Genomic DNA, 22559 nt, shown 5'->3' with positions numbered 1-22559 from the left:
AAATATTATAAACCTAGGTTTATGGCAGAAAGTGGAAAAGCCTTAGTATGTTAAATTCTGTCAAAATAAAACAGACTAGAAAGAACATTCTCAGGCCCCCTCAAATTCAACGGCAATGTTCATACTTCAGTCAAGGTGGTTTTCAGCACTGTCATTATAAACCCTCAGAAAGGAGGGATTTATAAATGCCATAAAAGCTCACGCCAGGCTAAAACTGGGCATGCTAGGATGCAGCCTGAGGGAGGGAGAAAACAGGAAGTAACCATTTTTTCCAATGAAGTTTTAAATCTATCAAAGGTAATAATGAACTCATGAACCAGCAAGACTTCCCTCAACAAAGGAAATGGTATTGCAAAAAGTAAAATGAGTCTAAGAACTAGATAAGTACGTGTACAGAAGCAGCTCATCTCTACAAACTGCACAGCTTCTGCTGATACTGGTGCATACTGATATACAGGTGAATGCTGAAGCCTAAGACTCAAGTGGCTCCACATTCAATCTTTTTGGTATGAAGACAGGCTGTATGTATATTTTACTGCCATAGGCATTATTTTTTATTAAGTAATTAGGAAAGCCTGATTTTGTCCCAACTTCTCTGAGAAGAAAACATTTTCTTATAATTAAGCCAAAGTAGTAAATGGCTATTATATGCTACTTACTCTATGTCAAAGTAGATAGCAACAGCCAGAAATAATTCTGTAGAGGAGTCCAAATGTATTAATGAAAGAAAGGAACAAAAATACCTTAACACATCCACTCCCTAGTTGTGTGACCTTGGCAAACTATTGCACTGGCGCTCTAATTTCCTTCTCTTTCATGTATTATGAGAAGGTTGAATGAAATAATCCATCTTGGGCTAATATAATTTGATTCTACAATTCAGTGATGAATTGGAAGAGACAGTAGGACCCTAGGGTCAGGAAGTCTGTATCCTGCGTCTTCCATTGCCTTTCACACTGTATTTACAAGTTGGTACTGTAACCGAAGTATTACAGTTAATTGGTATATATTACACTCTAAGTAAATCTAAATTTCAAACCCCAGTGTTACCTATTACTAGTGGTTTTCAAAGTTGCTAGGTGAGACTGGGGAGCCAAGTGCATTTGTGAATGGCCATTGCATGTTTATTCTTGAAAAAGTAGTGAAATAGTGAAAATCACTCACAAAAACAAAAATGCAGATTAAGTAAACAAATTATCAAAACCAGGTCCTAAAAAGGTTAAAGCAGCAGCTTGTTTCCATTTGAAACTATTAGAATAGGGTCTGAGTCTTAACCAAGGCCATTAAAGTTAGGACATGACTTTGTATTTTAATTGTTTCATGCCAATAAATATACTTAAAACTTATCTCAATGTGTCAGGGAACTGAAAGCCTGAGAAAAGCCTAAGTAGACTCTGGACTTCTTCAGATGAAAAGTGGTTTGTCTACCACAGAAGATGGGTTACTTTGTTTTTGTACACTGTTATCCTATTTTACAGACTGAATGATTATACTACAAATCACCCCAGTATCAAATTAAAGACTATCATTAAGTATAAGCACAATGTGAAATACCCACTGTTCGGCATCCAAACTTAAAATAAAAATTATTACAGCTATTGAATTTAAAGCACACTTCTGTGCCATCAAGGGTCAGATGGGGGTTTTACTAAACCGGTATCCAAGAGTGAACTACAGGAGTTAGGCAGAAAAATTAGATGGATGCCTGTACATTAATAACAACAAAAACCACCATAATACATTTCAGGACTTTCAAGGAAAAGAATCTAAAGTGAACTAACACCTGTTTAAAAAATTAATGTCTGACTCAGATGTTGAATACGGAAATCCTATTACAGAAATACATGGAAGACTTAGAAAAGCTAGCAATACCACAATGCCCAGGCATAGATACAGGCAGGTTGGTCATAAGGGGGGAAAAAACAACAAAAATTCTGAAGGAATAGCATCAAGTTAAGCAAAAAGTTTTTGATTTTTCTATGTAATAGGACAGCCTCTGGCACAGTAACATCCAATTTGTTTCCACTAACCCAATTTAGAGTGCTCAAAAAAGGAAAGCAGAGAAGGCTTTTATGAACACAAGCTTTTGTTAAGAGCTGTAACAAAAGTTTCTGATCCTTGCATTAAAAATGAAAAATTACAGGTAAGCAAGTCACCGAATTCAGTTCCATCTGTGCTACTGAAAATTCACTAAAAGGCTTTTCCACAGGGACTGCAATATGCTGCAGAGGAAAAGTTAACATGCAGTCAGTTATTTTGGTGTATGTGTGCATGAAAAAAAGGCAAAAGTACTGAAGCAAGAAGTGAGATCTGAGGATGACTGTTGCTATACAGGCTCTCAAGAAACACACACAGCCCACAGCAATGCTATAGTTTCAAAGTAGTATGATGTAATCGCAATGACTTGTACATGCTTGATTGAGAACAATGCATAACACTGCAGTTCAATTACCTATTTTTTCACACACACGCTTTCTAACTGCCTTGCTTACTAGCTGCTGAAGGGTCTCACACACAATGCATTTTACTCAGGTTTGCCCTAAGTTCCAGTGGTGACTCCAGTTTGGTTCAATATAATCCCAAGGCTTTGTCCCCACTTAAATACTTTTCAATTTGTTTCAGCTCTCCTTTACCTTCCCATCCTTTTCTAACAGAATTTGGAAGTTTATTGTTTTATTTATATAAGATGGAGACAAGCCAATGAAGGCAGCAGCACCCGAAAGGTGCCTCAATTTGACCTTGGACAAGCCAAGTGATTGAAGAGAGCACAAATTTTAGGTATCTTAAGTTATGTACCTTATTTCAGGAAGAAGTTAATATTGCTTTGTTATAAACAGAAATAATCCATGTTGCTTAGCAACAATTATAGCAAACTTGGTCTCATATAAAAAGGTTTTGAGTCTTCTTAAAAATGGACTAGCACCATAAGAACTGGACACCTGGAGAAACATGAGGAAAGTCTCTTCGGAAGCAGCTAGTATCTCTTCTATCTACTTTCAGCAAAAAATTAGTAAGAATCAAGAGATCAGAAACTGGATCACAGTCCTTCAATATAAAAAAAAAAAACCCCAAAAAGCCTTTTAGGGCATGTATACACATATATAAATTCAACAACTGTCAGGAAGCTCACAAAATAAAACCAGAGGCTGTTTTAATTTATTTCAAGTTATTAAGAAACTCCTACTACAGTCAGATACCCTGACAAGGAAAAGAAATTTCCTGATAGTTTAGAATTAATATGGAAACTCACCAAGCTCAGTTTTTAATAACGTATTTAAGACAGACTGTGAACCAACAACTGATTAGCCTCCTGCCCTTCCTAAAGCCTATTAGCCGATTAGTAGCAAACATCTACTAATGTCCTACAGCTCTATTATCGTTATGTTTCAAGGGACTTGCAGAGGCTTTAGTGAAAATTTATTGGGGGGGAAAAAGCAGCAGCAGCAGTGTAGAAAAGGAAGGAAAAAAAATCATGCAAATTCCTTAGACTTAGTCCTCCAGACTTAAAGATGGAAAAGAATCAACTTTCACCTTTTCCTTTATTGCATCAACCTGCAAAGGAATTCAGAAGGTGCAGCTTAGAAAAAAAATCAAATTCCATATTGAGCATAAAAAGGTAGAATCAGCAACAAAGGTTTAGGGAGAAACATCTAACCACTAAAAAAGTATAAGAGAAGTGAAAATAAAGGGCATACTGGAAGCAAAATGGATAATTTTTTTTTTTTAACTTCAGAGCTTATTGCAGAAGAATTTATGCTACAGTCAGTGTGAAAGAAAGCAGCTTAATCACTAGTAAAATTTACGGCACTTAGGTTAACAGCAGCTTAGAGCCAGGTCTCCAAAGTTGGTATAATGCATAAGAAAAGAAGCTATTCTCATCTACAGCTAAGATAGGGCAAACTGTTTTTACCTCTTACACTGAACTTTACAAAGAAAATGTTAATTCTTTAAGAACTGTAACCAAATACAACAGTATTTAATTAGGTGATATCTTAAGAAAAACTGCAGTGTCCTGGGGGTTGTGAATAGTGCTTTCTATCCCCCCTTTACTTAGTCATGCTGAAGGTATCAGATGTGAGACTCTGATTTTAAGCCTTTTTTTTTTCTTTTAACAAAATGGATCCTTTGTAACCATTTTAAAATGTTCTAAAACCAGAAAGCTAAAAACTGTTAAGGATAAGGTAAATAAAAAAATAACATTTAAAAGGGACACTAAGATTAACAAGTCAATTTTATAAGGTAGATTATGCCCCCAGCTTGTTCTAGTTGTTTTAAGAAACGTGGTTAATTAACCTTCTATGATATTTTAAAGTCAGGGGTTATATCAAAACTTGTGAAAATCAAACAGATCTTAAGAATCCATATACAGCTTTCCCAGGGGGAACAGGCACAGACATTAAAGTCAGGAACCAACCAAATAAAGGGAAATTTAAAATATTAGTTATGGCCACCTAAGCTACAATGATTTTAATTTTTCCTATTTTGATAATTTTTATCACGTTAATAGACAACAAAATACAGAATACGACTATTCATTGCCAGAAATACACTAAGGGTAAATATTCTGACAAGTTATGATTGCACTCTTTCCAACAAATGTCATTTGTTAGCTAATAAAAATTTCTAAAAGACAGGAATATTTTATCATCACCTAAATTACTTACTTCTACTAGAGGAAAAAAAATTGAAAAAATAGACCTGCAAGTAGATTTTTACATATCCTCAAGACAGTTAGATCTGAATATGCTCAGAGGTATCATTACCTTTGTCAAGTATTCCTTCATGACCTGGATGAAATAGGGCATGGCAAAATCCATGATATTGTGCCTCCATGCGGTTTCCAGGACAACATCTGGCCTTAAAAGATCGTAACAAGTGAAGAGACAAGCTCCAAAGCATTCTCTTTTTTCTTCCTGCAAAAACCACTGTAGAAGTTCTTCAGCCAGCTCAGTATCCTTAGATTCAGAGGCATACTGCATTGCATCCTATTCAAAGTCAATAATGAAGGTCAAACATTAAATTCAAGCATGCTCATTTGGTAAACCAAATATACAATGGAAAACTCTCCAAAAACTTAAATCTGGATTTGCAAGGTGGGGGGAAAAAAAAACCCCAGTTATATAATTAAATTAGAATTTTGAAGATGGAGAAAGGCTAAATTTTTGTTTTACAGAGAGCTTTGTACTAAACTTAAGACAGCCTCCCAGAGTCAAGAAACCTACTGACTTAATTACCATCTCAAGTGTGAGTTTCAACTCTTATTTCCATAAAGCTAATTTTTATAGATCAGAATTATTTGCAATACACCATTTTAGGCGTTGTTTAACATCCCCACCCCACCAACTTTATCAACCTTGTAAAGGCTGTCTTTCTTGCACAGCTCTACGCTCTGTTTCCAGCGATTGTTGCCTTTGAAGAGATAAGCAGCAATTCTTCTGAACTCAATGAGTTCGTGTTTTTCCAAACGCTGAGCAAGTGAGATATTGTCAAAGTTGTCATAAGCATCTATTGATGTTCGCAGAGCCTTAAGAAAAATAAAGCCATCCAAATCAGTGTATTATTTTAGTTTAACACTTATGTTCCATATTTACTAGTTACTGTATCATGTTACATGACAGCCTAGAGTCTAGCATCAAATTACAAAGTTAGAATATGTGAAGAGGTATCAAGTTTCTGCAATCTAATTTTATAACAATAAAGTCCTCAAGTATACTGCAAGATTTTCCAAAGGTACAGTTTTCTACAGTTTTTAGTATTTAAGGACTAACTTGAATGGATATGAAATTTTGAGTGTCTGGGTTACTATCCTGGTATAGCCACCAATTACAACTTCCTGTTAGGGAAACCCTGGGAGACAGCTGTGATGGTTCACATTTTAGGTACTAGACTCCCCTGTGGGAGACCTGGAGCAAGTTTTTGGCTCCTGGCTTCAGGCCCAGCCCTCCTCAGTTATCATGGGAATTTGGGGAGTCAATCAGCAAGTGGAGTTAGCTGTGTCAGTGTCTGTATCTGTCTCTCAGAATAAAATTAAAAATTTTATCAATTTTGGGGGCAAGCATTATGGTGCAGCTATTTAAGCTGCTACTTGAGACACCAGCATTCCATATCACAGAGCCAGGCTGAGCCCTGACTGCTCCTCTTTCAAACCAGCTTCCTATTAATGTATGTGGAAAAGCAGAGAAGATGGCCTAAGTACTTGGGCCCCTGACACTCATGTGGGAGACCAGGATGCAGTCCCTGGCTCCTGGCTTCAGCCTGGCCCAGACCTAGCTCTTGTGATAATTTGGGGAGTGAATCAGTGGATGGAAGATCTGTCATTCTGCTTTTCAAATAAGCATAAATTATCAATTCTGAGAATCTTACTAAATTTAGATCTTAAGACACATGTTTACAATCCTAAGGAGAAAGGGTTTTATTTTTCCTGTAGAACATTAACAAACTTTGTATCCCAATTGTAACCTGATTTTTGAGAATAGGTGCAAGAATCAAAAGGTTTTACCTGATAATCCTCTTCAGTAATGAAGAGGTTATTCAATGACTCATTCACAGATTTGTTGTTGTGGTTCTGAACAGAACGCAAATATGGTTTCACCAGTGGTAGCTGTTTAACCTTTAAAATAAAATGTTTGTTAGAAACACAGCAAATTGTTGAAATTCCAGGGACAAAAGTTAAACTTCCTTGATAATGACGCTTGGTTTAAAATTATTACCTTGCTGAAATAATTGACTGCACGAGTGTGATCCAGCCGTGGAGACAGCACCATCAACAAATCATTTAACAAGAGAGGTTTGAATTCTAAGTAGAACTGTATTGCTCTGTAGTAGAGCTCCACATTGGCAACCTAAAAATCCAAACATTGTCAGAGTTATTTTTCAACGAGCTGTCTCCTTCTGAAGACTACCTTCTGAAGACAGCACCATACCTTGGTAATGATATCTTTGAACTGTCCTTCTTTCCATGCATCAGTTGGATGAGTCATCATGGTAATTATGGCATTATCATATTCTTCATACTTGTCATACAAAAATACCAGTTCTGCCCAAAGGTGGGCTTGTTCTGCAGCTCTTAGCACCTACATGAGAACGATTTAATTGCTTTATATGTGGGTTTCTAATTTAGCTAACAGCCAAAAAAATACATAATCGCATATTTTTAAAGCGTTAGTTTTAGCTACGTAGTAGCTTCACAATGGTAAACATTGGTTACCTTAGGAATGTTCACTCTGGACCAGAAAAGCTCTAGGTGTTCCCTCATTTTTTGTGGCTTAAATTTAGAATACAGAATAGCTAATTCAGTAAACATTCCCATGTGAGCTCGCTCAAGTCCCAGTGCTGCTTCCAACATGGTTATCAGTTCTTCAAAATAGCCTCGATCCTAAGGAAGAAAAATGTGCAATTAAAGATGAGAATATCTGTGGCAAAGGGTCTCAGTTAATAGAGAAGAATCCTATTCATTACCTGATAGTAGTTGATCAGTTCCTCTAATTCATCTGCATGTACAACAATATGGAGTCCACACATTTGAGCAAGACGGAACTCTTTTCCATCTACACAGGCAAAGCAGACCTAAAATAAACATTTCCATTATGTGAATTCAAATGTAAATTATAATTAATTCAACTCATTAGTATGAAGATTATTTCCAAACAGAATCTTAATTTTTCCTTCAAACTTTAGATTACCTCTTTCCATGTTCGAGTACTGTTAGCTTTCCTAGCTCCATCAACAGCTGCCTGATATTCACCCAGGTGAACCAGAGTGGATGCTAAGCGTCCAAAATTAGAAACATTGTTGTATAACAACTTAGCAGCATCATACATTTTTTCATCATAACAACGATCACCAACCTGAAAAAAAAAAAACCATAATCCGCATTCAGTAAGATAGTAGCCTTAGCTTAATTCTCTTTTCAAATTTACATCTTAATTAAGAAATAATCTGTTTTCCTGCAAGAGTTTTCCTTGGGGTTCTTCAGTTGAAATATTTTGATTCTACTAAGCTAATAAAGTTGCTCAACTACTTTTTTAAGATTTATTTATTTTAGGCCGGCGCCATGGCTCAACAGGCTAATCCTCTGCCTAGCGGCGCCGGCATACCAGGTTCTAGTCCCGGTCAGGGCGCCGGATTCTGTCCCGGTTGCCCCTCTTCCAGGCCAGCTCTCTGCTATGGTCCAGGAGTGCAGTGGAGGATGGCCCAAGTGCTTGGGCCCTGCACCCGCATGGGAGACCAGGAGAAGCACCTGGCTCCTGCCTTCGGATCAGCACAGTGCGCCGGCCGCAGCAGCCATTGGAGGGTGAACCAACGGCAAAAGGAAGACTTTTCTCTCTGTCTCTCTCTCTCTCACTGTCCACTCTGCCTGTCAAAAAAAAAAAAAAAAAAAGATTTTGGAACTCAGAGTTACAGAGAGAGGGGGAAGAGAAGGTGAGAGGGAGAGATAATCTTCCATCCACTGGTTTACTCCCCAGATGGCCGCAATGGCCAGTGGTAGGTCAGGTCAGAGCCAGGAGCCAAGAGCTTCATCGAGGTCTCCCACATGGGTAGCAGGGACCCAAGCAATTGGGACATTTTCTACTGCTTTCTCATTAGCAGGTAGCTGGATAGGAAGTAGTGCACTAGAATTCAAACCGGTGCCCATATGGTATATAGGTAGTAGCTTTACCTGCTATACCACAACGCACACCACCCTCCCTTTGTGGGGAAGATTTATTTATTTAGAGTTAAGAGCTACCTAGAGGGAGGCAGAGACAGTATTTTTTACAGCTTTAAGATGCTATTACAATGCTCGTTATCAGAGAATTTGGGAACAATATCCAGCTCTGGCTCCCGAGTCCAGCTTCCCACTAAGGTAAACCTAGGAAACAGTAGTGATGGCTCAAACAATTAGGGTCCTGACTACTGTGGGCTTATGGAGAATAAACAGTTTAGAATTCTCTAATAAATAACAAGTAAATAAAGACTGAAAAGAATGTATGAACAGGAAACCCACTTGCTGGATGTGAGCATTGTTTGGCCCATTGATGAACTCTTCTAACTCCGCAAGACGGTTAGTTTTGGCCAGTGCAAATATCAATTCCGTCTCCACATAAGACTCTCGGGCCTTCTTACGGGCCATCTGCAAGTACTTCACCAGCTCTTCCCAGTTTCCTAAGTACAGAAAAAGAAAAAATAAATCCGAACACTAGCATCCTAGCATATTTTATCTCCCAAGTAAATGAGAATTGCTCTAAATTGCCTTTTCAAGGAAACATTACAGAGAATAACAAATGTGAACCATGCAATGCATCTAAAATTTCAAATACACTATTAAATATATGTATTATCACTGACCAAATAAACAACTGAATTCCTTTTTCATTTACAGATGTAAGATGAGAACTTGTAGACTACAAAACAGAAAATTAATCTTCGTCACATATCTTTAAGTTCATGAAATGCAGCCTGTCTTTAGCTGGACTAAGATGGAAGGATGTAAGTTTTTCAGAATTCAATTCCTAGTTGAAAGTAAATGCTTAGCATAATCATTTTCTGAGGTCTCAAGCACATCAAGGTAACAAGTCATACCACTAGTATTGGCAGCCTGAACAACTTCCATGTATGATGAAGGATCATCAGCTTTAATGTAAGAATCAATGGCTTCTTTCACCATTCCTTTCTGCAACTGGGCTTTTGCAAGTTGACTCCAGACCGCAGGTTCATTGCAGCGTTCAGCAAACTCATATGCCCGGTCCAAGTTTCCAATATGTTCAATCAAGACCTAGGCAATCCATTTTTAAATTATATTTACAGTAAAACGGGTCTTAACCAAAGTATTACATTTAGGCTGTTAGCACTGTATTGCCTTTCTACTCCACAGTAATTAGTTATGCCCAACCTCATAGGTCAATGCATACTCTGAATAAAAATAAGGCATTATATGAATTCAATTTACATAGAACCTGAAGATATACCTGCACTGCTGAAGTATTGACATCAAATTTCCGGAAAATAGCAAATGCTTCTTCAAAGAGCTCATTGCTGATGGCAATATTGGCAATATCGGGAGCATCATAATTATCCAGGCGGTTAATATACTCCATAACACGTGTACGATCAGCCTTAATTGCAGTGAGAATGAGGAGATTTTGCAAATTCCTTAAAGAAAGAAAAAAGACATTCAGCTTCTTCTCCAAGAGAATATCAAATGGCAGAAGACAAGGGTGCAGTAGGAGGGTCCAGAGGCTCTGGAATGGGAGCTGCAAAGCTCATAGAGGCAAGGCCGAGGACAATGAGTGACTCCCTGTTACCAAGCTGGGCTGCCTGGTAAAAGACATGAAGATCAAGTCCCTGGAGGCCATCCATGTATTCCTCTTGCCCACAGAGTTTGAGATCACCAAGTTTTCCCCAGGCTATCTCTCAAGGATGAAGTTTTAAAGATTATGCTAGGGCAGGGCCAACACTGTGGCGTAGTGGGTAGAGCCCCCGCCTGCAGTGCCAGCATCTCATATGGGCGCCAGTTGGCGTCCCAGCTGCTCCACTTCTGATCCAGCTCTCTGCTATGGCCTGGGAAAGGAGTAGAAGATGGCCCAAGTCCTTGGGAGACCCAGAAGAACCTCCAGGCTCCTGGCTTCAGATTGACGCAGCTCCAGCCATTGCAGCCATCTGGGAAGTGAACCAGCAGATGGAAGACCTCTCTCTGTCTCTGCCTTTCTGTAACTCTTTCAAGTAAACAAATGAAATCTTTAAAAAAAAAAAAAAAAAAAAAAAGAAAGATAGATTATGCCAGGGCAAAAGCAGATACACACTGACCAGTGGACCAGGTTCAAGGTATTTGTTGCACTGTGTACAATGGCCAGGTCAGCTGGGGTGTCAAGTGTCCCAAAGAGGTGGCCACTGTCATTCAAAGAACCAGCATCCTGGCCAAGGTCTCCACTATGCCAGTGCAGAGAAGCTAATAGGGAAACAGGTGGGCAAGACCCATACCATGCCTTGCCAGGTGATTGAATGATAAGGCTCTGTGCTGTTATGTGTTATCGCTGCCCCAGAGACACTGACATCATCTGGGCTCCCATCCCCAAGATGCTGCTGCTGATGGCTGCCATTGATGACTCCTACACCTCAGCCAGAGGCTGCAATGCTATCATGGGCAACTTTGCCAAGACCACCTTTGATGACATCTCCAAGACCTACAACTTGTTGACCCCCCCCCCCCCCCCGCCTCTAGAAACAGATTGTATTCATCAAATCTCCCCATCAGGAATTCGTGGACCATCTTGTAAAGACTCACACCACAGTGACTGTGCAGAGGATCCAGGCTCTAGCTGATGCTACAACATAGGGTTTTACACAAGAAAAACGAGAGTGAACTAAGGAAAGGAAGGATGCAAGATAAAGAGGGAAGAAAAGGGTAGAGGAGAGGGAGGAAGAAATTTAAAAGCAGTATTTAAAAAACTTACTTGTAGTAAAGAATAACCATTATGACTATAGTGGGATCAGAAGGGAATATTACAAGAGAGTAAATTTAAACAACTTTCTCTAATCTTGGTCTCTCTGTTCCTTTCCCAAACTGACAGATCATAATTAAAGGGTAAACATAACAGCAATGGATCTTCTGATTGCATACCTGTGTTCACTGAATACAGAGTTATCAAGGACAATTTTCTCCAGCAGTTCAATGAGTTCATTAGGAAGGTCTGCAGTCATGAAAGCCTTAACAGTTACTGACACTTCTTCAGGGTCCTGAGTTTCCGACAAAGCTGTCTGCACAACCTACCGAGCATATATAAGGAATAAGTACTAAAACTCAAGACAGTCTTAAAAAACATTACCTAATAACTTGGCCTCTTACTGGAAAGCTTGAAACATGTAGTAAAGAATGAAATTGGAAAAACACATTTAAACTCACCACTGTACATGAACGCACATTATATGTAATTCTACTCTGCTGAAAAAAAAATCACTCTAACTGTATAATTTTTTATCTTTTCCCTGATTCATACATTATCTATACTAACATTCATCATCATCATCGTCATCATCACTTGAATGGCTGCATATAATTCAACTTCATAGGTATGGTATTATAAAGTCAGCAATGGCTCTATTTCTGGCTATTTGCATAGTTCTCAGATGCTATAATAAATATCACTTCCAGGAAGCTTTTTATCTACTTTGGAATGTTCCTTGGAAATTGTTCCTAGGAAAGGAATGAATAATTAATAGCTTTTAATCTGTGCTTTTCCCAAACATTTTACTTATATCTTTATCAAGAGAATTTAACAATTATAACAACTCTCAAGTTTTAGGACTTTAAAAATATTTTGGGGCCGGCGCCATGGCTCACTTGGCTAATCCTCTGCTTGTGGCGCTGGCATCCCATATGGGTGCTGGGTTCTAGTCCCTGTTGCTCCTCTTCCAGTCTAGCTCTCTGCTGTGGCCCAGGAAGGCAGCAGAGGATGGCCCAAGTGCTTGGGCCCTGCACCCGCATGGGAGACCAGGAGGAAGCACCTGGTTCCTAGCTTCAGATCAGCGCAGCGCGCCGGCCGTAGCAGCCATTTGGGGGGTGAACCAACAGAAGAAAAACCTTTCTCTGTCTCTCTCACTGTTTAACTCTGTCAAAAAAAATTTTTTGTAAAACTTACAAAGGTACAAAAACTACCTCATTTGCAGTTCTATATTAATTAATTAATGACATTAAACATTACCCACTTGCTTTTTTGTACTTTCATTTATCAATCCTTGTCTTTCATGGACATATTGTCTTTAATTTTTCCAATAAATTTATTCACTACTCAGGTAATCATAACAGTAATCCTTTAACATTTAACTTGTTTTCCTTCTAACTATGAGAAACTAGGAGTTTTATATAATATCATGTCTCTGTAATATGTTTACTTTTCTTAATTTACTTAATACATGTATTTATATAAATTTATGTAGATTTATATACAATTTTATTTTCCTTCTATTTAGTATTGCTTTCTCTCAGAGTTAAATATGATCCATTTGAGTACATTCAGTTGTATAATGAAAGAAAATATATATCATAGTGAAAAAGAAGAATCAAACACATCTGCCAACTTACCTGGTCAATTAGAGGCCTCCTGTAAGGATTGCTTTCCAGTAGCACACTACCCCACAATTCTGGATCCTTTCGACGAACCAGGTAGCGGGAAAGGCTTTTGAAGAGAGAATTCTCATTGCAAACCTAAATAAGATAAGGTAAATTTCATTGTCAAAATAAAGATTTTAAGTGACTTTAATTTTAACTGTTTTTTCTTATCATTTAAACACCGTTTGTTGCTTAGAAAAGAAATCCATTACTTTCCTACACAATCTTGAGAAGGTCTCATTCTAATTTATCCCATTAAAGTTCAACCAACAGGGCCACCACTATGGCACAGTAAGGCTAGGCCTCTGCCTGCAGCATCAGCACCCCACATGGGCATTTGTTTGTGTCCCGGCTGCTCCACCTCAGATCCAGCTAGCTCTCTGCTTATGGCCTACGAAAGCAGTACAAGATGGCCCAAGTGCCTGGGCCCCTGCAACCGTATGTGAAACCCTGAGGAGGCACTCGGCTCTTGGCTTCAGATTGACCCAGCTCTGGCAACTGTGGCCATTTGGGGAGTGAACAAACAGATGGAAGACCTTTCTCTGTCTCTCCCTCTCTCTGTGACTCTTTCAAATAAATAAAATCTTAAAAAAAAAATTCAACCAACAAAAAAAAGTACAATTATTAATTTCTGGAGGTGTTTTAAAAGTTCCCTGGTGTGGACCTATTTTGGAGCTCTGATTCTTCTACACCAGTCTACCTATTCATGCACCAGTATTGTAACTGTTTTGATTATAGAGGCTTAGTAAAATGCTTTAAAAATCTGGTAGGGCGAGTTCATCATTTTAGCTTTCTTCTCAGGGTTTTACAAGGTATTATTGAGTTTATTTTTCCAAACATATAGGAATGTATGATAAAAACTGTAGTGTACTGACATTCCTGGCTCTGATCACTGAAAGATCCTAAAAGCAAATATATCTAGAGCTTAGATCTTGATTTACTTTATTTAAAAAAATATTTTATTTGAAAGGCAGAGGGAAAGAAACAGAGACAGAGAGGGAGAGAGAAAGATCTTTCATCAGCGGGTTCACTCCCCAAATGGCTACAGTGAACAGGGATTAGTCCTACTTGAAGCCAGGAGCCCATAACTTCATCTGGAATCCCACAGAAGTGTCAGGGGCCCAAATATTTAGCCCACTTTTGGCTCTTTTCACAGGTACATTTATAGGAATCAGAAATTAAGCAGCTGGGACTCAAGATGGGACTTTGATATGGGATGCCAGTGTCACAAACAGTGGCTTAACCTGCTACACAAGCAGCCCCAAATGCTGGTTTCTAAAACCACATCCCACTAAAAGGGATCAAAGTTCCCTAGAGAAATGATCAATTTCAAGGCTGCTTATGAGCAAAATATAGATGTATGCAAAGAATGATGAAATCATGACACAAAGATACAGGAAATACACTGATGAGGTTTCCATCAGTCAAAACAGTGATAATTCGACCATGAAAGTAAGTAATAATGATTTTTAATCCACTGAATAAAAACAGGAATCCACAACTATGAATACAAGAAACTTTGTTTTAAAAACCAACACATTGGCCGGCGCCGTGGCTTAACAGGCTAATCCTCCGCCTTGCGGCGCCGGCACACCAGGTTCTAGTCCCAGTCGGGACACCGGATTCTATCCCGGTTGCCCCTCTTCCAGGCCAGCTCTCTGCTGTGGCCTGGAAAGGCAGTGGAGGATGGCCCAAATCCTTGGGCCCTGCACCCGCATGGGAGACCAGGAGAAGCACCTGGCTCCTGGCTTCGGATCAGCGAGATGTGCTGGCCGCAGCGGCCATTGGAGGGTGAACCAATGGCAAAAAGGAAGACCTTTCTCTCTGTCTCTCTCTCTCTTACTATCCACTCTGCCTGTCAAAAAAAAAAAAAAAAAAGAGAAAGACACTTTACATTTATATGAAATATACAGAATAGGCAAATCCATAGATACGGTACAGTTTGATGGCTGTTAGGATACGGGGTACATGGAGAAACTGTTCACACAACTTTTTCTTTGTTTAAGATTTATTAATCTGAAAGTCAGAGTTACAGAGAGAGAGATGGGATCTTCCATCCGCTGGTTCACTTTATGATGGATGAAATGGCTGGGCTGGGCCATGCCAAAGCCAGGCACTTCATCTGGGTCTCCTACATGGGTGGCAGAGGCCCAAGGATTTGGGCCATCCTCTGTTGCTTTTTGCAGGCCATTAACAGGGAGCTAAATTGGAAGTGGAGCAGCTGGGACTCAAACTGGTGCCCACATGGGATGCTGGTGTTGCACACCACAATGCCACCCCTTAAAAAACATCTTTTAAACTTTAAAGAATGCCTTTTGGGGTGAGGAAAACTTGGAACTAGATAAAGGTCATGATTATACAACAATGTGATAGTACTAGTAGCCACTGAATAATTCACTTTTAAATGGTTACTTTTATGTTATATATATTTCACCTCAGTAAAAAAAAAAAAAAAAAAAAAAAGCTACAAATTTTTTTTTCACAAAGACATTAGTCTCATAAAAGACAAAATGCAGAACTCTTCCAGATGAAAGGCCTAAAGATACTGACAACCATAGCAACACTGGATCCTAGAGAAAAATACTGCAACAAAGGATATTATTGATCAACTGACAAAAATGGAAATTTTTCAAAGTATCCTATCATGATGACTAGAGTGGTATTTATAATGTGGTTATGAAAGAGAACATCCTTATACTTAAAATACACACAACATGGGTGTTAAGGCACTAAATGCATGATTTAATTCTCAAATGGTTAAAAACTGATGTGTACACATATATGAATGAAGTGTGCAAGCATATGAGAAAATGTGAGAGTGCCAATGATAAAGCTAGTGGGGTTTAAATGTTAATAGGTCAGTATCTACAAACTCATTTTATTCAGGTCACTGTTAGGTTTATACCTTTTTTCAAGTAAAGTTTTTAAAAAGTACTCATCATCAAAACTCAGTAGTCTGACGTAACAGGTTAAAAAAAAACACAGCCTTCTCTGTACATATTCAATTAGTAGTACTCACATTAATAAGCTCCAGATCACACTGGCCACGTTCATAAGCAACACAGGCCAGATGCGGGTCTCTCTTCTCACAATACTTTCCCACAACACGACTGTCATAATAGGGGTTTTCACGAAGAAACCTCTCGGGGTTGTTATTACTGTCTATGTAGATTTTGGCTAACGCATTGTGAGTAGCAGGCTCTTCACAGCCTTCATGAATTCTGGCTTCTAGCCAAGGCAGAAGCAGTTTCAATCTAGCAAAAACAAAAACCACATATTATTATGAATAGCATATTCTGTTATTTTAAAAAGGATTTCCTTATCTGAAAGTCACAGCTACAGAGAGAAAGAGACACAAGAGAAAAAGAGCTCTTCTATCCCCTGGTTCTCTCTCCAAATGGCTGCAACAACCAGGGTTGGGACAGGCCAAAGCCAGGAGCCAAGAGCCATTCCCAAATGGGATGCCAGTGTTGCAGGTAGTAGCTTTACCCTTTGCAGGCCCTTGCATAGAATACTCTTTTTTGAAGGTTTTTATTTAATGAATACAAATTTCATATGTACAGCATTTAGGAATATAGTGGTTCTTACCTTCATTCCCCCCCCCCACTCCCATCCCACCTCCTACTCCCTCTTCCATTCTATTTTTCATTAAGATTAGTTTTTAATTGACTTTATATACAGAATACCAACTCTATACTAAGAGAATTCAACTGTTTGTACCCACACAGACATAAAGTATAAAAGTACATAGCATACTTTTTAATAATTTTTTTTAATAAATTATTTTTGACAGGTAGAGTTATAGACAGTGAGAGAAGAGACAGAGAGAAAGGTCTTCCTTCTGTTGGTTCACTCCCCTAATGGCCACTACGGCCAGCGCTGCGCCAATCCAAAGCCAGGAGCCAGGTGCTTCCTCCTAGTCTCCCATGCGGGTGCAGGGCCCAAGCACTTGGGCCATCCTCTGCTACCCTCCTGTGCCACAGAAGAGAGCTGGACTGGAAGAAGAGCGACCGGGACTAGTACCTGGCACCCCAACCAGGACTAGAAACCAGGCTGCTGGCGCCACAGGTGGAGGATTAGCCAAGTGAGCCACGGCACCGGCCCATAGTATACTCTTGACAATGCTATTTATATAAATAGCTTACAGTCTGTCAAATATTTTCACATAACATTATTTTTAATTCTCAACAATCCGATTGGGAAATTAAGAGATGAGTAAGTAGCCCGGGAAGGCAGTGGAGGATGGCTCAGGTGCTTGGACCCCTGCACTCACATAGGAGACCAGGAGGAAGCACCTGGCTCCTGGCTTCAGATTGGCCATAGAGGCCATTTGGAGGGTGAACCAACGGAAGGAAGACCTTTCTCTCTGTCTCTGACTGTGTCTAACTCTGCCTGTCCAAAAAAAAGGGCAAAAATCAAGCTCTATAACATGTCCAAGACATGACATTTATAAAGATTAGCTAAGATATATCTAGACTAGTGAGTTAGATGACCGTAGTTTATTAAGATATAATTTGAGAAAAACCCAATTACTGTCCATCTGCTTGAAATATGCAATCAGACTGTTCTCAAGTATTAAGACAACTCAATCTGTGTTTTTTTTATGGGGGGTGGTCTAGTGACAAACTACTTTTTATTATTAAAGTTTCTGGGGCTGGCGCTGTGGTACAGTAAGTTAATCCTCCATCTGCAGCACTGGCATCCCTTATGGGTGCTAGTTTGAGTTCCAGATACTCCTCTTCTGATCCAGCTCTCCGGTATGGCCCGGGAAAGCAGCAGAAGATGGCCCAAGACCCTGAGGCCCTGCACCTGCATGGGAGAAGCTCCTGGCTCCTGGCTTTGGATCAGCCCAGCTTCAGCTGTTGCCGCCATTTGGGGAGTGAACCAGTGGATGGATCACTTTTCTGTCTTTCCCTTTGTAACTCTACCTCTCGAATAAATAAAATCATCCAAAAAAAAAAAGTTTCCTCTAGTATATTTCAGTAAAGGAGGTATTTTATTTGCTTCCACTGTTGCTCATGGCCTAGGCCTTGCACAGTCCTTTCCCTTTCATTTCAAAGGGAGTTCCTTTGTATGTGGCCACATACTCATCATTAGTATAAAGATCGGGCATGATCAGCTCCCAAATCTTCTTAGGATTTAGCTCCGTTGTCAGGATCTCCTGGGAAGCCATCAAAAGTAATCCTGTCGGCCAGTGCCACGGCTCACTTCTGCGGCGCCGGCACCCCAGGTTCTAGTCCTGGTTGGGGCGCCGGTTCTGCCCCAGGTTCTCCTCTTCCAGTCCAGCTCTCTGCTATGGCCCAGGAAGGCAGTGGAAGATGACCCAAGTGCTTGGGCTCTGCACCCGCATGGGAGACCAGGAGGAAGCATCTGGCTCCTGGCTTCAGACTGGCGCGGCGTGCTGGCCGTAGCAGCCATTTGGGGGGGTGAACCAACGGAAAAAGAAGACCTTTCTCTGTCTCACTCTCTCTAACTCTGCCTGTCAAAAAAAAAAAAAAAAAAAAAAAAGTAATCCTGTCTCCAGGTATAGACCCATTAGGAGGAGCCAAGATTTCAACTTTCTCTGGTGAACTAGCACACATCAGCATTGCTTGAGAGATGACTCCCTTCATCTTTGAAGGTTTCAGGATACAAAGTAAAACCATCTTTCGATTTTGCATCTGATTGTGAGGAACATGATTCACCAGGCCACTGACAACTGTTTTTGGGGCTGATTCTCCAACATCTATTTCTTCTAGATACAAAGAATCTGCATCAGGGTGTTTTCTGGCACTAATCATGCAACCAATTCGAAGATCCAGACAGGAAACATCTATTGGCTTAGAGTCAGCACTTCCTGTTATTGCTTGTTTTTTCTCCTTCTCTTCCTTTTAAAATTTTTCTTTCATCTTCTTTACTTCTCCTCCTTCTACCTGTTCTTTGGCACCAGAAGATACAGTTGTTACTGGTGTCGATTCGGTCACATTTTCAGGCCCTACTGAATTAGCTTGCAGTGGAGTGACAAAAGGGAGTGGTATTTGCTTCACTCCATTCTGAATTTTTGCCTGAATTAGCTTCAGTTTCAGTTATTCAATTTCTTTATTCAGTTTTTCATTCTCAACTCAAAGTTTCTTCTCTTCTCACAAAGTGGCCTGCAAAATTGCTTTCTCTTTAAGAAGTGAAATTTGCTGCTTAAGATACTCAATGACTGGTTCTGCCTCTGCATCCTTCAGTTTTTTCAGAACTGCATCATTAGTTGCCATTTTTGCCATGAAATGGCAGAAAAATATGAAGCAGTGGACAGGGGCCCACAATAGCTTCAACAAGGAGGAGACATATTAAATTATTATCACCTGGGGCCAGCGCTGTGGCATAGTGGGTAAAGCTGCCACCCACAGTGCCAGCATCCCATTTGGGTGCCAGTTTGGGTCCTGGCTGCTCCACTTCTGATCCAGCTCTCTGCTATGGCCTGGGAAAGCAGCAGAGGATGGCCCAAGTCCACCCATGTGAGAGATCTGCAAGAAGCCCTTGACGCCTGGCTTTGGATTGGCATAGCTCTGGGCGTTGTGGCCATCTGGGGAGTGAACCAGTGGATGGAAGACCTCTCTCTCTGCCTCTACCTCTCTGTAACTCTGCCTTCAAATAAATGAGCTTTTTTTTTTAAAGTTTCATTCTTAAGTTTTAAAAGCCTTTATCCTATGTTCTACTGTATTATTAAAAATTCACAATTCGTATTATCATACTAAGGTACTATAAATTTAGTATTAGTTTAACCCAGAGTGGCACAAAGAATTCCTTTCCCTCTTTTTTCTTTAAAGATAAATTTATTTACGTAAAGATTTATTTTATTTTTTTGAAAGGCAGAGTTAAAGAGAGAGAGTGGAAGAGAGAGATCGATCTTCCATCTGCTGGTTCACTCTTCAAATGGCCGCAATGGCTGGAGCTGCATTGGAAGAGGAGCAGCTAGGACACAAACCAGCGCCCACATGGGATACCAGCACTGCAGGCAGTGGCTTAGCCCACTATACCACAGCACCGGTCCCCTCCTTTCCCTCTTACACTTGAACACACACCACACTGTAAGTGAATAATTAGTTATTAAATAAACTGTTTTGTACCTACCTAAATAAGGAAGGTTATTATACAGTTCACATTAAAGGCATATACAAAGTCAAACCAAATAGCTATCATTATAAACATGTCAAAAAGTGATCAACTAAGTTAACAGATTTCTAGGTGACAGTTACAGTATTTCAGAAAACATTCAGCTGTATCAGCTAGTCTATCACCCTTGAAGTTAAGTTTCTCCAGGGAATTATTCCTCATGTGCTACTGAGAAGCTCTGAGGTAACTGACCTGCTGTATTTTTATCCATTATCATGCTAAAATAGACTATTATACTAGTTACAAAGGTTAAAACATTAGTATACCTGTTTCTTTTTTCAACCTCAGCAACAAGCTCATCAGTAGAGAATTGACCTCTTACAACAAGAATCAAGTTTTTAATGACATCCTCAGAGCAGTCAACATCAAGTAATCCTCCAATAACCACAGGAAGTCGACTTGGATTCACCTATGGCCAAAAAGGCGATAGGGGGAAAAGAACACCATTATGTTAAATAGCAAATGAAAGAGGAGTTTTTAATCAGTAAAACAATCTAAATTTCTAACAAGACATAGGAATTTAGCAGCAAATCCAGCTTAAAAAAGTATAAAGTAAGAACTGGAAGCACTTATACTATAATCTCCACTGTTGGCTTGGTTAATCGGTTACCTAGGCATTGCTCCTAATGATAAATATGTCCAAGGAAGCTACAAAGATGAGCATGGAATATTATCTAATAAAAAGGTTCCCATTACAGCCAAACTACCTCACTAAGAGTATTTCTAGAGTTAGAGTATCTAAATATATAAGATAATTTGAAAGCTATGCTTCGGCATCTAGGGCATTTACCTGGATATCTTCAGGTCTGTCAAGTTAGTAGGGGCCTATACCAAGTTTTTCAATGACAGTAGTCTATTCTTATAACTTACATAGTTGGCTTTCAAGAAAATTTTAATCAAAGAGAAGATTTTACTGGGAAAAATATTTTTTCAAAGCTGTTGTAGCAAACCATTCTTAATGGGCACAAAGTTTCCAGAATTCCATAATGTAAGAAATAAAACCTAAGACTATAACTTTAGATTACCTAAGCATTACTTACCTTCTGTACATATATCTCTATATATTTTTGAAGATTATTTCTGTATAAATAAAGCACCAAATCATGGACAAAATCAAATCGATCACACACAATGATAAGGGGTAATTGATCTGTTAGTTTTGCTTCCTGAAAAAAGAACAAATAAAAAGCCTTGATTTTCTTCTTGTATGAGGTTATCAAACTTATGCAAAATATGAGAATCTATTCTATGCTGTAGGGAGAGGCTCACAGAAACTTGGTTCTTCTGATAAATGTCCCAACAGCCGAGTGTGCACATTTTTATTGAGCAATACTTAAGATTCACACAGCAAAATACCAGGACCTCCCCCACCACATTTTTTTTAACCAAAAAACCAATAAATAAAGATTGTGAGCCACCAGTGGCACTCTGGTTTTAAAAACCATTACTTTAGGACTTGTATAACATTTCAAGTGAATTTGGAGATGAATTAGTAACTAGAGTCACACTGTCAAAATTATGGCATAAGCAGCTCACATTTGTTTCAGACTAACGATTTCTTTTCTACCCCTCCCCAGTTCCAATCTATACAGCCAGCTTCTAACACTCAATTAAACAAAGCCTATAAGGAGCAGCATGATGGTAATGGCTATGAATTAAATATACCACATATTACTGTAAAAAAAAAAAAAAAGGCCAAAAATGCATTTAAAGAAGTGATATATTTAAATTGCCAACTGCTTTTACAAATACTACTACAATCCTACTTATAGACTGACACAGAAGATGTTACAGACAGGAAGGGAAGACCTGTACTGGGCATTTACCTGATACATGTCCTGTTACATTCCACAGACATAAGGTACAGCACAAAAAACAACAGTTTCCATCAGGAATTCATTTATACACAACGCAACATTCCTCAATAAATGATTCCTCTAAGTCAGTCTACCAAGGCAACAGACCTAGGCAGGTTAGGACTTTCCCCAATGACAGCCTCTAAGAACATTATTTGTAAGGTTAGAATACAATGATTCTTAAGACTAGGGCAGCATACCAGTCACCCGATTAAAAGTAATATGAAGATTAGTCAATGATGTGTTCAAACGAGATAGTCAAGCAAAATCTGTGAGCTATGCTCCAATTTAAAAGGGCTGTAAATCTGAAGTGGAAGTCCAGCTGCAGATTTTTCACATTAAGGAAAGTCTAAAGCAATTATTTGTTTAATACCATGGAAACTCTGTACTAAGCGCTGCTACAATCATTTCTAGAAAAAAAATCTGAATCTTCTTCCTATGCCAAAAACTTGATTAGGTCAAGTTTTCCCAAT

General features: G+C 39.2%; 1 protein-coding gene and 1 pseudogene across 2 annotated transcripts in view; both read right to left on the bottom strand.

Moving 5' to 3' along the window:
- Positions 1-22559, bottom strand: part of CLTC (clathrin heavy chain) — an 87334-nt gene that overhangs the window by 3655 nt on the left and 61120 nt on the right. Inside the window, exons 15-31 of one of the 2 annotated variants that reach the window (XM_062216907.1) lie at positions 21271-21396; positions 20497-20639; positions 16107-16341; positions 13061-13183; positions 11600-11745; positions 9948-10131; positions 9562-9754; positions 8987-9144; positions 7683-7847; positions 7459-7566; positions 7208-7375; positions 6924-7073; positions 6711-6842; positions 6500-6610; positions 5354-5524; positions 4764-4985; positions 3532-3552 (exon numbers count right to left, since the gene is read on the bottom strand). In XM_062216907.1, the coding sequence (XP_062072891.1) occupies positions 3532-3552; positions 4764-4985; positions 5354-5524; positions 6500-6610; positions 6711-6842; positions 6924-7073; positions 7208-7375; positions 7459-7566; positions 7683-7847; positions 8987-9144; positions 9562-9754; positions 9948-10131; positions 11600-11745; positions 13061-13183; positions 16107-16341; positions 20497-20639; positions 21271-21396 (2556 nt within the window). The remainder of the gene's footprint in view (positions 1-3531; positions 3553-4763; positions 4986-5353; positions 5525-6499; positions 6611-6710; positions 6843-6923; positions 7074-7207; positions 7376-7458; positions 7567-7682; positions 7848-8986; positions 9145-9561; positions 9755-9947; positions 10132-11599; positions 11746-13060; positions 13184-16106; positions 16342-20496; positions 20640-21270; positions 21397-22559) is intronic. The other variant, XM_062216908.1, reaches the window with a different exon arrangement.
- On the bottom strand, positions 18084-19353 carry LOC133747175 (aminoacyl tRNA synthase complex-interacting multifunctional protein 1-like; annotated as a pseudogene).

This window comes from Lepus europaeus, chromosome 18 (genome assembly GCF_033115175.1).
Source record: "Lepus europaeus isolate LE1 chromosome 18, mLepTim1.pri, whole genome shotgun sequence".
NCBI lineage: Eukaryota > Metazoa > Chordata > Mammalia > Lagomorpha > Leporidae > Lepus > Lepus europaeus.
This window is presented reverse-complemented; position numbering and strand designations above follow the sequence as displayed.